The 18836-nt window shown below is 45.4% G+C and overlaps 1 protein-coding gene across 2 annotated transcripts in view; it reads right to left on the bottom strand.

Moving 5' to 3' along the window:
- Nucleotides 1–4334: 4334 nt before the first annotated feature.
- The window catches only part of OCRL (OCRL inositol polyphosphate-5-phosphatase), a 46316-nt gene continuing 31814 nt past the window's right edge, over nucleotides 4335–18836 (bottom strand). The window contains exons 19-24 of one of the 2 annotated variants that reach the window (XM_074360030.1): nucleotides 12465–12488; nucleotides 9568–9684; nucleotides 8610–8694; nucleotides 7911–8038; nucleotides 6996–7107; nucleotides 4335–6782 (exon numbers count right to left, since the gene is read on the bottom strand). In XM_074360030.1, coding sequence (XP_074216131.1) covers nucleotides 6658–6782; nucleotides 6996–7107; nucleotides 7911–8038; nucleotides 8610–8694; nucleotides 9568–9684; nucleotides 12465–12488 — 591 coding nt within the window. In that variant the 3' untranslated portion in view covers nucleotides 4335–6657. The remainder of the gene's footprint in view (nucleotides 6783–6995; nucleotides 7108–7910; nucleotides 8039–8609; nucleotides 8695–9567; nucleotides 9685–12464; nucleotides 12489–18836) is intronic. The other variant, XM_074360031.1, reaches the window with a different exon arrangement.

Below are 18836 nucleotides of genomic sequence, written 5' to 3'. Positions count from 1 at the left end.
GACTGATTAGAAGTGGGGCAGGAGCCAAAGATAACCAAGGGCTCAAGCCTGGGTGCTGGGAGAGAGGGGGATGCCAGGAGAAGCTGGTCAGGGTCAAAGCCAGGTTGAATCTGAGCTACTAGCAGGTTATCCAGCCGATTTGAAACCTTGGGATATAGCTAGAAGAGAGAGGAATCTTAAGGCACATCCTCACCTTCACCCTCAGTCCAGCTGGGGAGATAGTGGCTGTGTTTAAGAGCACAAATTTTGGTCTGGGATCATATTCTGGCCCGCCACTAGCTGAGTACCAAGTTAGGTAGTCTCCCTGAGCCTCAGTTTTTTTCACCTATGAAAGCAGTGTCAATTAGTAGTCTATCAAGTGGTTGTCAAGGCTAAAGGCGAGGTTAAATGTATTTGTACAACTGGGAAAAATGATAGCTACAGGTATTCATTATTATTACTATTATTAAGGGTAGGAGAAGGAGCATGAGTCATGTGACTCCATCCACAGCTTCCTGCTGCAGAGTGAATAAAAGGCAGCCTCCTGCCCCGGGCTCCTACGCGATCAGGTCCCTCCCTGCCTACCTCTCATCCAGCACCAACCTGCACTGTGCTCTGACTGGCTGTCTGCAAACTCAGCTTTGCTGCCTCAGGGCCTTTGCGTTTGCTCTTTCCTTTGCTTTGAATGTTTCTTTGCTAGATCTTGTGTGGCTAGCTTTTCTCGTGTCTGGGGGTTGGTGTATATACTGTGTAATCATCATTCAAATCAAAATCCAGCATCTTGTGGCTTCCTGAGATTTAAGTCTTAGCTCAAACATCACCTCCTCAAAGTGACCATCCCTGACCAAGTCTCCTTGCCGCACCCTCTGGCACGTCGCCCTGCTTTATTCTCTCCAGAGCACTTGTCATGACCTCCAGTTACCTGTGCACCGTTTATTCTTATGTCTACCCCCCCCACCGCCCCGACCTCCTAGTGAAAGCTCCGTGACAGCAGCCACTGGACCGTGTTGACTTAATATCCTCAGCATCTTGAACAGCACCCAGTGCACAGGAGACGCAATAAATTCTTGTTGAATGAATGGCTGATGTTTAAGATGCAAAAGGAGAGGTGATGGCGGTGGGGACAAGTCCGGGGAAGGTAGGAAGAGGGAAAGCTGGAGACATTTTGATATGCAGGGTAGGGCTCTGAGAGGGCTGCTTCGGCTGACCGCTTTGACATTTTCACAAAGTAACGGGTGCAGGCACCTGCTGAAAGCTGATGGCAGCAGAAGAGGGGTCTGGGCCTTGAGGCTGGTGGAGGGTTTTGGAATAATTATGCTAGCTGCCATTTATCTAGCATGGCTCCAAGCCCTTTAAACGTATTAGCTGATGTCATCTCATGACAATCCTATGAGGACAGGCATTCTTATTACTTCCATTTTAAAATGTGGAAACTGAGGTCCAGAGAGGTCAATTAACTTTTTCCCAAGGTCAGACATCTAGGACATGGCAGATCTGGGGTTTGAACCCTGGCAGTCTGTCTGTTGGAAACTGTGGGAAGCACCATTGCAATTTCCTGCCTCCCTGGTCCCTGAGGCATGGGTCTATGAAGGGACAGCACAAGATGAGGAGGAGGATTGTGTAATGAGTGGTACATAACAGGCCCTGCGGCAGTCTGTCAGCCAGCATGCTGTGCCAGGAAGCCCAGGAATGGGAGCAAAGAGAGTGAGTGGGACGGGGAGGGGGATGACTCCAGGTTAGGGAAGACAAAGACAGAGGCTGAGGCATTCTGAAGTGTGTGAGGAAGGGGGTTTCTGGGCAGAGAGAACAGCATATGCAAAGGCCCTGAGGTGGGGAAAAGCATAGCTCGCTGGGAGGAGTGAAAGTTCAGTGTCAGAGTATAGTGGCAGTGGGCGGGGAAGAGGGACTGGTCGGCATTTGAAGAGTCCAAGGCAGAGCCCAGGCGTTGGTATTTTATTAAGTACCCCACGTTATGCAGCCAGGGATAAAACTCACTGATTTAGTGTTTTTCTTTTTTTAATGGAGGCACCGGGGATTGAACCCAGGATTTCATGCATGCTAAGCATGCTCGCTACCACTTAGCTATACCCTCCCCCCAAGAAACAGTGATTATGACTGGTTTTCAGGTAATGCCGGTTTGGGGCCAACACGTTGAGAAACGCGCTCCAGATGATTCTAATCAGTACCAAGGCTGAGAAGCACTCATCTGAACTGAAGATGGGGCACAGGACCACGGCTTTGAAGTGTGAGCAAGGAACAGGCAAGGCCCTCGTCTCCTCCAAGGGAACCGGGCACGGGAGCAGCTTCCACAGCACAGAGGCAAGGCAGAGGCAGCACTGGTTGGGAAAGAATCAATTCAGGTGAGGAGCAGTGAAGGTGGCAACTGGAGGGGGGATTTATCTGTGGAGCAGGCAGAAAAAGGAGGACTAGGGCGTAGGAATGAGCAAAAGGAGGCTGACAGGGTTCTTGAGGCTCAAGGTTCGACTGCAGCCGGGTGTCACCTGCTGGTGTTGGCACCTCATTATTCATCCTTTAATTTACACTTCCCCCGCTACTCCCAAAATGATTTGTGGCCAAACTCTGAAATATAGAAGTATGGAAAGTGGTGCGACGGTGTCTGTGGTTGGGGGAAGGAGGGCGGTGGAGCAGGCTGAGCACGGGGTCTGATTTTACCTGACTGATGAGGTTGCTAACATCAGATGGGAGCCGTAAAGCCTTCGGCAGTGTGGCCAAGACCACGCCATACTGTATGGTGGACAGCAGGGTGTCAGGGGGCAGGGACAGGTTAACATCTACACGATGCGTCAGGTCCCATGCGCCCCACTTCGTTTCTTTCTCATTTAATAATGCAGGACCTGGGGAAGCCTGGATTTTCTTCTTGAATGCACTGGGAAGTCACTGAAGGGTTTTTAAGACGGCAGTGATGAGACTGACGTAGTTGTCATATACGATCAGCGCTATGCCCACTCCACTTTGTAGGCCAGGAGACTAGAGGTTAGCCAGTCCCAGATCACACACAAGGAGGCGGTGGCAGAACCTAGATCTAAAACCAGGCCTCTCTGACATAAGGCAGTTGTGGCAAAATGTTAACAGTTGGTGAGCTCAGGTTAAGGGTATAGGGTGTTTGCTGTATCTTTCTTTCAAAATTTTGTAATAAAAAGTTGGAAAAACAAACTAGGTCTAACGGCAAAGCTTAAGCTCTTTTCTCCACTGTGCCATGCCGTATCACTAACCCGAGTGACATTAAGTCACTCATTGTTCCCTCTGAGCCCAACTCTGTGCATCAGAACAATGGGATTGGATTAGAGCACCACTCCAGTTCTCTCCCTAACACTGTACGATGGTGTCGCTGTGGCGGTGTGTGGCTTCAGATGACTAGCCTACACCAAGAGCCAGGTCTCCAACTTGTCCTGCGGCCACGAAGGCCCTCAGGGTTGTCCTGTTACAGCAGCGGGGGACAGTTTCTAACCTCAAGGAAGGGGGCTGAGGCCGCTCTGTCACGCTGCCTGCTGCTGTGTAAACACGGTTGCCATCGGTCTCGTCCACTGCGGGGAATCAGGCGCAAAAGGAAATACCTTCCTCTGCCAAGGCTTTGGGTGGGGCTAGAAAAACGGCTCACGACAACACTGAATCAGCACATGCATCAGGGTCAAGCTCACAGTCAGAGGGAACTGGAAGAGGGCCCCGGATGGGAAGAACCCTCCAGCCGAGGCCTCATCCATCTCAAAGGGAAAGGGATTAGAACGCCCAAATTCACACTAGAGGCCGGCAGGGGAGCAGAGGCACCATGCCGAAATGAGGGGTTTCCTCTTAAAGCGTTAGAGTTCAGATGAGAGCCCCCCAAATGTACTAAATTCACGGACTTTGTCACCCCAAGAGGTAATACAAATTCAAAACTGATTTTTCAAAAGTTGCAAAATGAATGACGTGAAAACATTCTTTGGGAGGCAAGGCTAGCACTGAGGCTGTGTTGGCAGGGGCGACTGGGTTCTCCCGAAATGTGTCCAGCAGAGTCTGTCAGATTTCTAGGGCTGCAGCGATCATGGATCTGACCCAGTGTGACATTTATGTGCATTAAGAATCAACATCTTTTCTCCTAACAGTGTTATTTTCTTGTCTGAATCCCCAGGGCTAAAATAAGGATCCTTGGCTGGCCTCCAAAAGCCTTGGGACTTGTTTATTAGCCTTTGAAAACATGTGGCTACTCCTCTCCAAGGGCAAAATACTGAAATTCTTCTGACAGTTCCCTGTGAGGCAGGACAAGACAGCATAGGCGGAGCTGTGGGGACCGCGGCAGTCAAGTGGGTCCCCGTTACACAAGCCCCCTCCTAGGTTCTTCCTAGGATCAGTCACACTTTGAGTTTTCACACAACATATATTTATTCAGAAAAAAATCTGCAATAAATTATAATAAAAAAAAGATGACACGAAATACAGAATCCCACTAGCAGCTCTGCTTAGTGACCAAGACATTTTGGGGAAATATAACAAACAATTACAGAAAAAGAATCAGGAAACAGTGAAAGGGAGACTAACGCCACATCACCACATGGGGCTGAACCATTCTTCCCTAAAATGACAGATGCAGAGTCCTTCCCTACCAGTTGGAGCTGAACTCCTGCCTTCAGAGGAGCTATGAAATGGTACATCAGAGGTACTCAGGACTTAGAGGTTGGGGTGCTGGAGGAGGCACAGGAGGGAAGCAGATTTCATATGTCCACTCTATTTCTTGTCTCCCTCCCCTAGAGATTGTCTAAAACCCTCAACCCTCTGTACATCTCAGGACCAGAGCTGGAAAAGAGGTTGAGGCAGCAAACCAACCGAGTGCACCTGCCTTAAGAAGAGCGAGCTAGGGTGCTGCCCACAGCCCCCACTAAGCTCCCAGGTGGCAACAGACTGGAAAATGTGTCCAGGACAGGCATTTCCCTGTGTCTGTGTTACAGACTTGCCCAGCTTCTATCATCGGCCTCTCCTGTGATCCCTTTCCAGCCTAGTGGAGACGACAAAAGTGTTCTTCTCAGTCTGCCATTAACTAAGCTCAGCCTCCTGCCCCCGACGTATTACATCGGCAGCTATTTGGCACCAATAACTTGAGTCCTACTTCCATAACTCCCAAACAGGAAAGGATTTGACCAGAATATCACAGGATACATATCTTTTCTTACCCCCAAAGAGCTCAATGCATAAGAGATGGGGGAATTGGAGAACTGGTTACTCAGTGGTGGTGTTTCCCTGGCTCTCTCCCTCGATGCTCTAGAAGAGTCAGGAGTCAATGCCCAAGACTGCATAGAGAGCCTATCCATGGGGCTCCTTGGATTTAATGTTAACATGTAAGAATGAGCCAACTCAGGGCGGTTTTGATGAAAGAAAACCAGGAGGAAGCCAACTGCATCAAGCAGTTTTGCAATCATTGGCTGGTGGCTGGTTTCCCAGCCAACAGAGATGAATTTTTAAAAAGAGGGCTGCCCCACAGGAGCTTGAGTAAATGACAAGCTCAGAGGGTTGTCTAGGGCGGGAGAGAAAGGTGCTTGGCTCGTCCCACTGCAGTCTCCTTTTCACTGCACTGGGTAGGGTGTCTGGGAGCCAAGGGGAGCTGGCTATAGAGCCCAGAGTGGGTCCTGATGAGGGAGGGGGTGACATCTGCCCCCTGGTACTTCCGGAGACCAGAGAGGGGGTTCTCAGGGTGACCCTCGTACCCTTGCTGGGGGAAGGAGCAGCATTTAGAGAGGCACACTTGAGGGACCGACTCCCTGTCTGACTGTGGTACAAGCGCCGCCCCGGAGGTGGAGTTCTAAGCGGGGGGTGGGTTCCCCAGACACCCAGGATTGGTTCTTGTGTAACATTTGAGTAAGAACAGAAAGGGATGGTAGGAAGCAGGACCTGTCAAACATGAATATTCTCACTCCTGCCATACTCATAGTGCTTCCACTCTGACTGTGAGCCTCTCACATCAATGGGATATCATCTCTAATAGTCCCGAATGTTCTGCTACCAAGTGTGGCCTAAGCCAAGAGAATATGGTTCCACCCATCGCAGATCCATAAAAGGCCAATGTTACAGAAATATACAGATGCCACTGTAGTAGCAACACACAAATCCATGTACCGACCACATAGAGATGGTTAACTCACTGCTGGGGACACAAGGAGTCACTAGCCTCACCCAGACTCCCTTTGACATGATAGTATTAGCAAAGTAGCGTGCAAAGGGGTGATCGGAGCGGGGTGGGGCCAAAGTGCATCAGACGCAGGACTACAGACAAGTCTGAGCGACAGCAAGTAGTGCTTGTAGGCCTAGAATGGGGACAGCTCAGAATCTAGGCCTAGGGTGCTGAGGGCAGTCAGGACGGCTGGCCAGGAGGGCAACACACTCATCCCCAGATGTGTCAATACAGAGCTCTTCGCCTTAGAAAGAGAGAACACAAAAACACCAAAATATGGTAACTTTGGCTTGGCAATATAAGTCTAAAAGTATCTTGCTGTGTAGGGTACGGTTAAGGGAGGGATTAGGAAACTCTCTTCCTTTCGCACTAGAAACAACTTTTTCATGCCAACAGCCTCGAAATTCTGCAGCAGACCCTTCCTGTGGCATGACTTTTCCAACCACTATGGAATACTTGGTGCCCAAGATCTTCCGCCTCTAGAATCTCGGAGAGTAGTAAGAGACAAAGGCTTATTGTTAGTCTTCATCGCTCCCAAGCAGAAAACACAGCAGGAACTGGGTAGCACGCTGGCGGTCGCTTGGAGTCTGTCTTGCCATAAGGTTGGGTGGAGGCCTCAGGAGGAGACTAGTGAAGAGTGTAGCTAGACGGCCAGAGAAAGAAAAGGGGAAAACCCTTGGTCAGACACAACCTAAGCAAAGCCTGAGGGGTGGGGGTTGGGGGCCAGGGGATGCAGGCAGTGGGAGGGAGGTGACTACCACACACCAGGACATTAAGGAGGGAATACACTGGGTACCCCGTCCACCGCTGTCCTGACTAACACCCCTACGTGGCCATTCTTATGAAGTACCCTTACCAATCATGTTGGCGTTGACGTTGTTGTATTCAGAGAATTTTAAGAGTTCTCGAAGGAATGCCATCAAGTAACGAAAAACATTTCTATGGCACCCTGGAAGCTGGGAAATCACCTGTTTTTTTGAAAAAAGGGGGGTGGGCAGTGAGGAGAAGACGTGGAGGTAGGGAGTAAGAAGAACTCACAGCTGCCTTACAGGTAACTTATAATCCAACCAATCCAACCCTTCCAGGACCCCATTCATCTGTCACAACCCTCCTTTATTTGCTCCAGATCAACACAATATCTGTCAAATGATAACTTCCAAGGTGAGATTGTCATACCGTTTGGCCCCGTTCACTCAATGAGGAGGCCATGTGATTACCACACATTGACACACCCAGCCCACTTCACAAGCAGGTCGGTGTTAACCTGGTCTTTTCCCATCTTCCCAGACAGGTAGCTGTGGTATCTGCCAAGCAGCTGAATGGTTTTCTCTGCAATGTCATTGAGCACGATGGGGGCTCCTCCCGATACTCACTAGTCTGATTTGGAGGTATTCTCAGCTACTGTGCATCAAAGTCATTTCAAGATTAAAAACAAACAGCAAGGAGACAAAATGAAAGGCTCACGAGTGTCACCCACCCTTCCTGGCAACGTCAGCCAGAATTCCACGTACGATCAGCTTCACTGATCTCACCCCAGAGCAGAGGTAGCCACCCTACTCGAGGGGCCAACTGAACAAGGGTGGCAAATACAACAGGAAATAACACAACTAAAATGTAAGGGTCCCAGCTCTTAATGCTGGTGTCCTGCCATGAACAACAGATCCAGACCCACCCTACCACATGGCTGGCTGCCCATTCGGCTCTGTGAAATCAATGATTTTCTCTGTGAGGGAACCTGCCTCAAATCCATTCTCAGAGCAGCAAAACTCACCTGTCGGCAGATCCGGGGATCCTGAGCAGAGTCGAGGCATCGCTGATACAGCTCGTAACAGATGACGGGCTCTGGCAGGGCTTCCAGGAAAATGAGCAGTGCCTCAGCCACGGAGTGATTACTGCCAGCTGGATTGACTTCTGTCAAGGGAAAGAGGCTCCAGGAAAAAGGTCATGCTTAGACCCGATTTGCTCCCTTCCTCAAACTCCTTCAGGGACGGCTTCCTTCCTTTCATTCAGGGTACCCTGATCTGAATTGGGGTTGGCCATCTTTCTGGTCCAGGAATGCTGCAGCTGAGTTGTTATAGACTTGATCAAAACCTCTTGGGAGGTTTGGCCCAACTTGAGAGCCAAGGGACCGTGGCTTGTGGAATGACAGTTCACACTGGAAACTAGTCACCGATGTTTCCCGTCCTCCTCCCTGTCTTTAGGATGGTGCCAGTGCGGTGGGTCCTCTGTTCCATGCCCAGTAAACGTCGTTGTTACCCACCTCTGATTCCTTTCAGTAAGAGCCTGGTACAGAGAGAGGGGTCGAAGCTTCCTGAGGTGAACTGAGACACAACTGTATAGTCAATGACTACTTTATAATAAAAGACAGTTACGAAGAAAATAAAGATGGAAACATGAAAATCAAATGGAAGTGGGAAGAAGTTTGGGCAGGTACACATCCAGCTTCCTAAGCCTTTGTTGGAAAGGATACGGATTGTCTTGGGAATGCTGGTGTCCAGACAATCAATGATCTGCTGCAGCTCCTCCTGCATTCCAGGGGTTTGGAACAGGTCCTCCTACCAAAGAGGTCACAATGAATGGAAGAAGGCAAGATAATCAGCCCTCGGGTTCTGACGAGCACCCAGGGATCAGGAGGGCAGCGGGAAGCAGAGGGAAGGCTGGTATGCATAGTCTTGATGAGGAATGGAGCTGTGAGGGCACCTTTTCCCTTCATCATCTCATCCGTGTGAAACTGTTTCAAACTAGAAAATTATCTTCAAAGGTTTCAGCCTGTACCTGATTCGGCGGGGAACTGAACGGCTAGATCGGGAGACCCACTTCCAGCCTCCTGACAGGTAGCAGGCAGAGTTGTAACAGGAGAAGCACATTCAAACCCTGCTCTGCAGAACACTAGGGTGGGAGCAAATGGCATGTCCGCACCAAACCTCGCTTTCAAATTCTATTACTTCTCAGCAGGTAAGACAACATTATCCTTCAATTTAGCCCCAAGAAACTGTTCTTTTTTGGGGGGACTGGGTTGAGGGTAGCAGGTATTTTAGGTAGGATTTAAAAGTCAGGACTAAATTAAAGGAATGGGCTTGAAGTTTGCTTTGGACTTTGACATCTGCAATGCCCACATGACAGCTAAAGCAGGCAGCACGGGCCCAGGCGCTCAGCGGCGCAGCGAAGGTGTGTGTAGGCAGGAGACAGGTGTGCTCAGTTCGGGCCCCAGCTCCGCCACTATGCTTGTGCTGTGGTCTGAGATAAACCCCCTAGCTTGCACGCTGCAGCTCTCACATCTGTAAACAGGATGCTTCCACCTGCCCTGGCAAAGTGACAGTGAAGTAGCTTGGGAAAGTTAAAAGCACTCTATATACAGATGTAAGGTATTATCATTTCCCGCTGGACTCCCACCTCCCAAAGCTGCAGGGTGGGCAACTCCCACTCACCTGGTGACAAGCGTATCTGAATAAGTGATCGACCAGAAGCCAGATCTCCTTGGGGACCTTAAGAGGTCTCTCACTGGCACCTTCATCCAAGGGAACCATCTGCAGAAGGGATTTCTCCTAAGAGATGACAAGAGGTGAGATCAAAGGGGTCTCAGGAAAAACTTCTGTGTGTAATATAATCTCCAAATTCTGCTTAGGTGGGTACAATCTGATCTTCATCTCTTAGGATTTTTCGTTTTTTTCTCCCTGGGGACACTGTTGGTCAGAAGGCACTCTGACTGATTCCCACGGTTAAACGATCTCCTTTTCTAGATGCTTCACTTAACCGTTAAGCATTCCATTTGCGTTTATTACGTTTATCACGTGGATGCACAGTGTGCTGTAAATCCTTTCAAGGGTGACACAGAACCGGCAATACAGTCACGGTAGAGTCCACACATCGCCGGAGACTCACGGACCATTAAATTACAGTTGTGAGCACAGCACTTTGAGAGGGCAGCACCTAGTTAGGTTTCTGTTGACTTTTAACTTATTTCTCTTTCAGGTCTTACCTCAATCAGAGCTTTCACTGTTGATTTAAATGAGGTTCTCTGGTTCTCAGGAATTAAAGACAATTCTCCACATTAGACCTACACTCATGAATATTTCAGGCTTGGTAAAAAGGTCTAATTTTAAGGCACTAAAACTCACCAGCCTTAAGATCCGGAACTAGTTAAATGAATACAGCACACCAAGAGCCGGAAATACCATGAGAAGTCTCGGCTCTGAGCGCAGAAGTTACTCTTTAGAGTAATAGCTCAGCAGAGATTTCTTGGGGCTTTGACTCCCTTCACCTAACTTTCTGCTCTGTTAGATTCTCCTGAAAGAATCTCAGAGAAAAGCCCAGAAGTGATATAAATTACAGCAGTAACTAAATCTGAACTTGAAAATATCTGGGGAATAACCTCAATTATCTTATGTTTATATAGTCAAATATAAATGATATCAAAAAGATATGTGACGTAGGTTAAAGGACATCTGAAGGCAGCCTTCAGAAAATCCTGGTGACCAGTTTTTGGCATCTTCGTCCTCCTACACCTCCAGCTTAAGGTCATATAATTATGTATGTTCACTTAGGAAATGCTGTAAATTCTGTCCATAACCCTCAGCCATGTTACTTTGAGGGAAAGAAAAGAAGCATTTCACTACTTCCAGAGCCCGTGTTCACTAGAGCAGAGGGCTCTTCTTAACATTTTGTTCTTCAACAAGCATGGGTGACCTTTTAAAGCTGCCTTGCCTTTCTAAGGGAATAAGGAAGAGAAGGCAGCACGATAGTTGGTTACTATTTAAAATCTTCTTCGCATTAATTTTGCTTCCTTTCTCTCTTTCCATGGGATTCTATCACGTAATATTCACAGTCGCTAGAGCGCCCAGAACATCTATCAGTGGTTCATTCACTAACTTCTTTCTGGTTCCAAGTATGAAACCCAGGCATACACACGATACCTGAGCCAAAACACTGTCCACAGTGCACTCTGCTCACCTGCTGGACCAAATGCAACACATGTACAGATTCTTTAGCAGACACCTCCAAACTTACCACATATAAATTATTCAGCACTGATTCATGTACTTAAAAAAAGTCTGACATCCAATTAGCGCTTTTCCTGTACTGAGGCAACACACGGCACCGTTTAGGATGAAAAGACAGAACACGGCCTGCTATTAACAGAGAAGGGCTAGGAAGCAGAGCCGTCTCAATCCTCAGTGGTTTAAAAAGGTTAATAAAATGCCGGTAGGTTATATACACCATCCACTATGCATCTGCAAATTCGTGTGATATGAAATGTCATACTTGCGTCTCTGAAGTCTAGAGAAAGATTATGCACAAGAAATAATATTTTTAAGAAGTCCACAAATGATCCTGAACTCTAATATTCAAAGGGAAACCAGGCACACTTTGTCTTCTTGCAATGGGACACATTCAGTGCCCGATAAGCTCACACTGTAACGTCACTGCTAATAACTAAACACAAAAACAGGACGCCATCCCCTCCATCATAATGCATTAAACTCCACCAAATGGGGAGGTCATGTTAGAGACTGTGTGAAAGTGCTTTAAGAATGTTTTCCAACTGGATGGCTGTGTGTGGAGCCAGGCACCCTCCAGCCTGAAGATGGAGAGGCAGCAAAGCACCACAGGAGGAGGGTTTCATTGGTTCCTTCACTAGGTATCCAGGAGACCCGGGTTCCAGTCCCCTCTGCCCCATTCTCCCGATGTCAGGAGCAGTTTGACTTTAGCGAGTTTTTCAACTGTCCTGGGCCTAGTTGTCTCATCTGTTAGGATGGAGAAAATGAAGACGGGGGCTCTACCACATGACCCCTTATGATCTCATTGGGGTTCTAGTCTACACTCTATTTCTTGACCATATTTCTATATATTCTTTCAGTAATTAATTATTATTATCACTACTCCCAAATCACTCTGGTGTTTTTTTTTTTTTTTGTGGTCTCTCTCTTTTTTTATTGAAGTATAGTCAGTTTACAATGTTGCATTTGAAATCACTCTTAATGCAACAGGAATTCACTTCTGGTTTTACTATCATTGGAAATGGAAAACAGCTGAGCCGTACTCGCCTTCATCTTCTGAGCTTTCACATCCATCAAAACAGCTCTTTAATCATTTCTCATTTCAAAAATACAAATCTGGAACCTTGAGTCCTATTGCTTTTACGTACTGGGTCTCAACGACTGGACTGGTGCAGGAGATATCTTTCCTGTACTTCAGACACACTTAAAGACAGCTGGCAGGACTTTGGGGGATTCTCACGGAGTCAGAGGTCTCTGATATGGGAAAGCCTAGGGGGAAATTCCAGGGACCATGGTTAAGTGTGAATCAAGCACAGGGAAACGCATACCTTTTCTAGGAAGCTGTCTTCTTCCTGAGAGCAGAGCAGGAAAAGAAAGTCATTGACAGATAGAAAATGATTAGAATTAATTTACAGAATTAGAAATAGATCAGTATTATTAGAATGCACTAGCTTACTAGATACATACACTTTAAACAGCTTTAAATTCTTCAAATAAGTCATGATTGTTGCAAATGGAACACACATATGCAAAGTTCTCTATTATGCATATTAAATTTTTATGCAGTTTATTGAGACTATCACTCGAGAAACACACATGTGCAGTCCTAAGATGTTTGTGTCATTTGGCAGCTGCCAGCTGACCCAGCCAAATGCCCACTGATGTTTCCTTTCCATGTGCTGCTTAGAGGCAGGCCCTGCGGCTACACAGCATGTGCCTCACTTGAGGGCCACTTCAATGGAAGAACATGGTTGTGAGCCTAACAGTGGCCATTTGGGAGGCAATGGTAGGCTTCTCTCCTGTCCACTGCCTCGCCTCTCACCTTAGCTAGCCTCCTAAGCACTATCCCACAGTCCTTTCCATCTCCCTGATCCCACTCCCCTCCTCAAGGGTCCCTAGAGTCCCCAGAAATGGAGGTCTCTCTGAAATGCAAATTCATTTCATTTCAGACCTTTGTGAACCATAAGACTTATCATTATCCCTTACTGTGCTTTCCTATAGGGCGTAAGAGAAAAAAGAGAAGCAGGGCAGAGGGAACAAGGTACCTTTCTAATCGTCTCTGTCTTTTGTGTTATTATTACAGCGCAATGACAACAACAGAACAATAACAATTGCCACCACTTAGAGGGCATCTGCCCTGTAGCATTAACTGTGCAAATGGCTCCTACACAATGTCATTTAGGCTGCACATGTGAGTAAGGTGATATTAGTCCCATTGTACAGATGAGGAAACTGAGGCTCTGGGAGATGAAATTATTTGCCGGCAGTCACACTATTAGGTATTAAGCAGCAGAATCAGGATTAGAACTCTGGTCAGATTGATTCCCCAGTCATTACCACTATGCTCCCTTTTGATAACTCAAAAAGGATAAACTGCTTCCTGGACAGAGAGGCAGGGGAAAGCTGCGAGAATGTATTCTACTCCAGAGCAGGTAAAGACGGTTACAAGGCAGCATGATTAGTGGAAAGAGTACAGACGCTGCTGTCAGACAGTCCTGGGGACAAATCTTCATTCTACCTCTTATTACTTTCGTACGGACCTCAGGCAAGTTACTAAACTTCATAAAGCCTCAGTTTCTTCATCTCTAAAACAGGGATACTAACCTTTGCCCCACAGGGACAGGGAAGCAGCCTAAAACCCAGGGCAGGTGGGGCAGTGGTGGTGCAGGATGCCAGCAGCAGGCCTGAGTCTCTCAAAGCTCCCCACACCTCCCAACTGGCATCTCCCAATCTGCCGTGGGCCACCAAGAGCGTCAATATAAATCCTACGTCTCGGGCTGGTAGTAAAAGGAGAAATCCCGATCTCACCACCAGAGAAGTGCAGGAGGCTGGACGTGGGGAAGGATGTGTTCCCTCACATTCCAAGTAGTAATGCTGAATGCATTTCCCCTAAATAACTGTTACGTATGATGGGTAGGTTTTTTGGTATTATTAGATACATTATGAATTAAACATGCTTTTGTAGGTTCACCTAGACTTTTAAATACCACATATAAAATGAAATAAAAATAATCAGAGTAATGGTGATTCATAAAGTATACAATATTTATAGTACTGTAATCACTTTTTAATATGAAAGTTAATTCTAAGTGCCAAACATCTAATTTAACTCAGTTTTTTAAGATTTAGGACTACTTACTAACATGTCGAGAATCTGCCTGTCTGACCAACTTCTCTATTCCCCCTCCATGAATACTCGCCACATGATATGATGAGTAACACCAGGCAGAGTCCTTATACACTAACCTGTCAGACCAAGCCCTCGAAAAGGTTTCCTTTGAGCAGTGACCATCTACCAGTGCTAGGCACTGGGCCAAATGTCTTTGAGGGGTTGAGGGTGTATGAAAAATGAGGCTACATGGAAGGGAAAGACGTGGTCCTTGACTTGGGTTTCCAACTGAGTTGAGGTAAGGAGGCCCTGAATTTATGGCCTGGCAGTACTCCAATTCACCAATATGAGTTCTTGATAAATGGTTAAAACAAACAAACAAACAAAAACAGGGGCTCAAAGGAAGGAGAGATGGCTTTCAACTGGGGCTGTCAGGGGACTTTTCACAATGGAGACATGACCTAACTAGCCCTTAAAAGAGTCACAGGATTTTAAAGGGTAGAGATGGGGTGGGGATGTTACAAGTGGAAAAGGGCAGAAAGAAACAAAGGTGGAGAGAAGGCAAATCACAAGGTGAGACTAGGGAAAAGCTAGTCATCTGGTTCGTGGGGAGCATGGAGGGATACTGAGAAAAACAGCAGGAAATAAATCTAAAAAGGTACGCTGAAGTCAGACTTTGCGAGACCATGAATGACAGGTAAAGCAATTTGGAATGTCTTCAGCAGGCATGCGGGAGCCACATGTCTACCTTTAAGCAAGGAAGTGATAGGCCCCAAAGCTCTACTACAGAAAGATCAGTCTGAGAGCCCTGAAGAGGAAAAACAGAAGGCTAGGGAAATTGAGGTGAAGGGAACGGTTAAAAGGCTGCCGAGGTAGGTCAAGCAGGAGAGTAAGCACCTTCACTAATAATGGGAAAACAGCATCTTAAAAAAATGAATGGATACAAGAGAAAACTCTGAATGAAGAATTAAAAGGACTTTGACACTGGTGAAGGAAGGGGCAGCAGATTTACACTGAGAGTTACTTCTCTGGCCCCAGGCAGACAGTAGATGTAAATTATATTTATTTCAACACTAGGTTCAACTCTGAAAATAGAAATATCACTTAGCCCCCACTAATAAAGAGCATTCTCGTGAGGCTGCTACTAATCATTTAGTTCCACTGACTTCCCTACTCTCTGCAAAAGGCTACGTGTTCATCACATTACAAAAGGGCAAGAGTTCAGGATTCTCCAGCAGGGCAATCCTGGCACCTATGAATATGCTGCAAATCATTCTTCACATAACAGCCACCCTGCGAGTTCTCCCAGTAGTAAATGAAGCCAAAATAGTGTATAAAAGAATCATTTGGAGGCAGATTCAAATTTAAAAACAAAAAATAGAAAACTGAATAGATACTGAAGTTCTAGACCTTCCTAGAGGTCATTCATGTGAAATGTAAAAAGAAACAGAAACCATACACCTAACAGGGTAAGAAAATTGTGGTCAGATCAGTAAGACAAAGTAAACATCTAATGGAGGGAATGACTGGGGACAAATTACTCACCAAATTATTTCTGTTATTTCAAATTTTTGATATTGACCTCCTAATAAACATGCCCCCAAGCAAATATAGCTTGTTCCCTCATCCACCTGTCAACTTTTTTCATCTCTGTATTTACAAGCCAAACCTTTAACTAGATCTGGTGGGTCCGAGCCTGGTCACCTCTCCACTAGTCCAGTCTACATGCAAACCAGAATGTTCCTCCAACTGTGCCAACTTACAACCTCATACTATTCATCAAAGACTTCCGATGGTTCTAGATGCCCTCTGGCTCCAGGATAAACTCATCTGTTGACTTTAAGACTCTCTATCCCCTGCTCCCATCCTAGTTCTCCAGCTTCACACACCTTATCCTTCTCCTTTACTCTCCCCAGGGGAATCTTACACTTTTTCATATGTGGTCTTTTCACTTTCACCTTCTAACCTTTATTCATGATGTCCCCATGCCTGGAAGAGCCTGCTCACCCAGTATATTAATACATATTTCTTAAAAACTTGGACTTGACTTAAAATACTTCTATGAGAAACTCCAAATCACTTTCCTAGCCCACTTTATTCTTGTGTGCTGAACTTATTTCTAGTCATGTTAATGCTATATGCATCAAACATTCACTAAAGCCAAAACAGGCTGATTCTGAGATTAATTTTCACAGAGATTAGCTGATCAATCAATAAGCTTTTATAGCATATAAGGGCTTGAGTAAACAGCACAGGAAAGGAATCTATAGTTAATATAAATTATAAGCGCCAAAATTCTTATTCTAAATGACTTTCCAGAATATTGAGTTACCAAACACACTGGACATTAGCCAGTAAAGATGGTTAATGTTTAGATTATCTCTAACCAAACTCCTCATTAACCTTGATTTAGAATTTAGCCATATTGTACATACAAGTAAACTTTCATCACCAATAAATCACAAGAACCCACATAAACTCCATAATACTTCGTATACAATGTACAATGAATACATATTGATGATTATATGCTACTTGATATGCCAGTTAATAAACCAGAAAAATCTATCTTAAATTCTGGAAAAGAACAAAGATAATTACAAACAGATTCTCCTCTGTTTGCCACTTGTGCTAATCCCAACGGTTCTAGTCGTGGCAGTCACTGTCATTGAGCAGGGCAGGAAGAATGAAAAGGACTTATGCCAGTTACTTCACTCTGCACTTGGGAGGAAGAGCATGTAGCACAAGAATCTTCCTGAACCAGAACATGGACAGTCAACACAGGCACTGAACTCATTTCTGGTTTCATCCAAATTTTTCAGTAAATAATACAAAAGAGGACAATAGGTACCATTATGAACAGCATTGTCTCACGGGATCTGAAATATCATCTTGGGGCTTGTAATAAGCATGAACAAACAAACCTAAGAAAGCATTTGAGAAGGCCAAAATCAAGCCAAAAGAGAGTGGGAAGGTATTACAACCTGGGTACAGATAATCTTCAATCTCTTGTTTACTGCCCTGCACTAATGTGGATAATTTCCTCATCAATGAGATACAGGAATTTAATAATAACTAAGTGCAACGGGCTGTGAAAAGAATCAGAACTCTAAATCCTACAAAATAGAAGCTTTAACAGAATAAATGGTGACCACACACATACAATTTAAAAACAACTCAGCAATTCTGTAATGAAAAAATGATCAGGGGTCTACTATTTTAAACTTTGAATCATTTGTATACAAAAAGAAGAAAAAGGGCTTCCTACAGAGCCACTAACTCCACTAAAATTTTTGGCTACTTCCTATTCATGGTCAAATGTGGCTGAATTACCTGATAATATTTTAAATAAAATAAAATAGTTTATGCTGGTTGAGCCTCCTTCCAGTCACTTTAGTTAATATGGGACAATTACAGTAAAGGGTAGTATAATGCTTCTGCCAACTCTTACCAAGAGGTTCCAGTTTATAGTAAACAAGGTGAGAGGAGGAATCACAAAAAGATAGGTTTAAAAAGTACCAAGAGGAAATAATCAGACAAATTTAGGAAATAGTGGATCCTTGACAGGACAATTGTCCTGGACTTTTTAAAACTCAATGTCATTAAAGGAAAAAAATGAGACAACTGTTCTCTAAAAGAGACTGCAGAGACCTCACCAAATGTACTGCATGAATCCAGATTGGATCTTGGCTTTAAAAAAGCTATAAAAGAAATGACTGGGATGACTGGTGAAATCTCAATACCGACGGACTAGTTTTCTTAGGTGTCAATAATGGCACTGTGCTTACATAGAAATGATACTTCTTCTTAAGAGAGGCAGGTCGAAGTGTTCACTGGTGGAGTGACACATCACCACTTAATTTCAAATGGCACAGCAAAAAAAAAAAAGTATACGTTTGTATATGTGTGTAAGGCATGTGGGTGTTGACGTACTGTTCTCTCAATTCTTCTGCACATCTGCCATTTTCATAATGAAAGTCGGGAAACGGAAAGCTGGGAAATTATGCTTGGGATGGAGGGAAGGGGAAAACAACTTCATTTAGAAAATATTCTAAAAGGTGAAATAGTAAATTTAAAAGATTGGAATATGGTGGTAGAAGGAAAAATAAGTGTCATGAAAAATAACAGAATGTCAGGATATGAATTTCTGAAGAAATTGGTCCTCTCAACCAGAGGTAATATGCTCAGTCATAATTCCAAGAAAGAATGCTGGGACTGAACTCAAGGGTTTTAATCTGCCATCTGAGTCATCGCTAAAACAATTCCATGGCAACAGAACAGATCACACTCCGACAAGCCAGCAGCCTGCCTGCCGGTCTAGCCCTCCCCGCAAGATGACACCATCACCGCTCGGCTAGGCTGAAAGGACCAACGTCAATGCTAACGGGGATGATAACACAGGGCTGTCACGTCAGCTAAGTTTATTTGGTAAAAGGCCAAGAATATACTTTGATAGCCCAAAGGGGTCTGCACACAAAACCGATAATATTTTCTTTTAGAAGAAAGGTTCTTCATAGGATGAATTTATTACTAAATAAATTTACATTCCTGAAGATACGAAGCATTTCCTCCACAAGAACATTGATATTAT

The sequence above is a fragment of the Camelus bactrianus genome, chromosome X (genome assembly GCF_048773025.1).
Source record: "Camelus bactrianus isolate YW-2024 breed Bactrian camel chromosome X, ASM4877302v1, whole genome shotgun sequence".
NCBI classification, from domain to species: Eukaryota; Metazoa; Chordata; class Mammalia; order Artiodactyla; family Camelidae; genus Camelus; species Camelus bactrianus.
The sequence above is the reverse complement of the archived record's forward strand: the minus strand, read 5'-3'. Positions and strand labels throughout refer to the sequence as shown.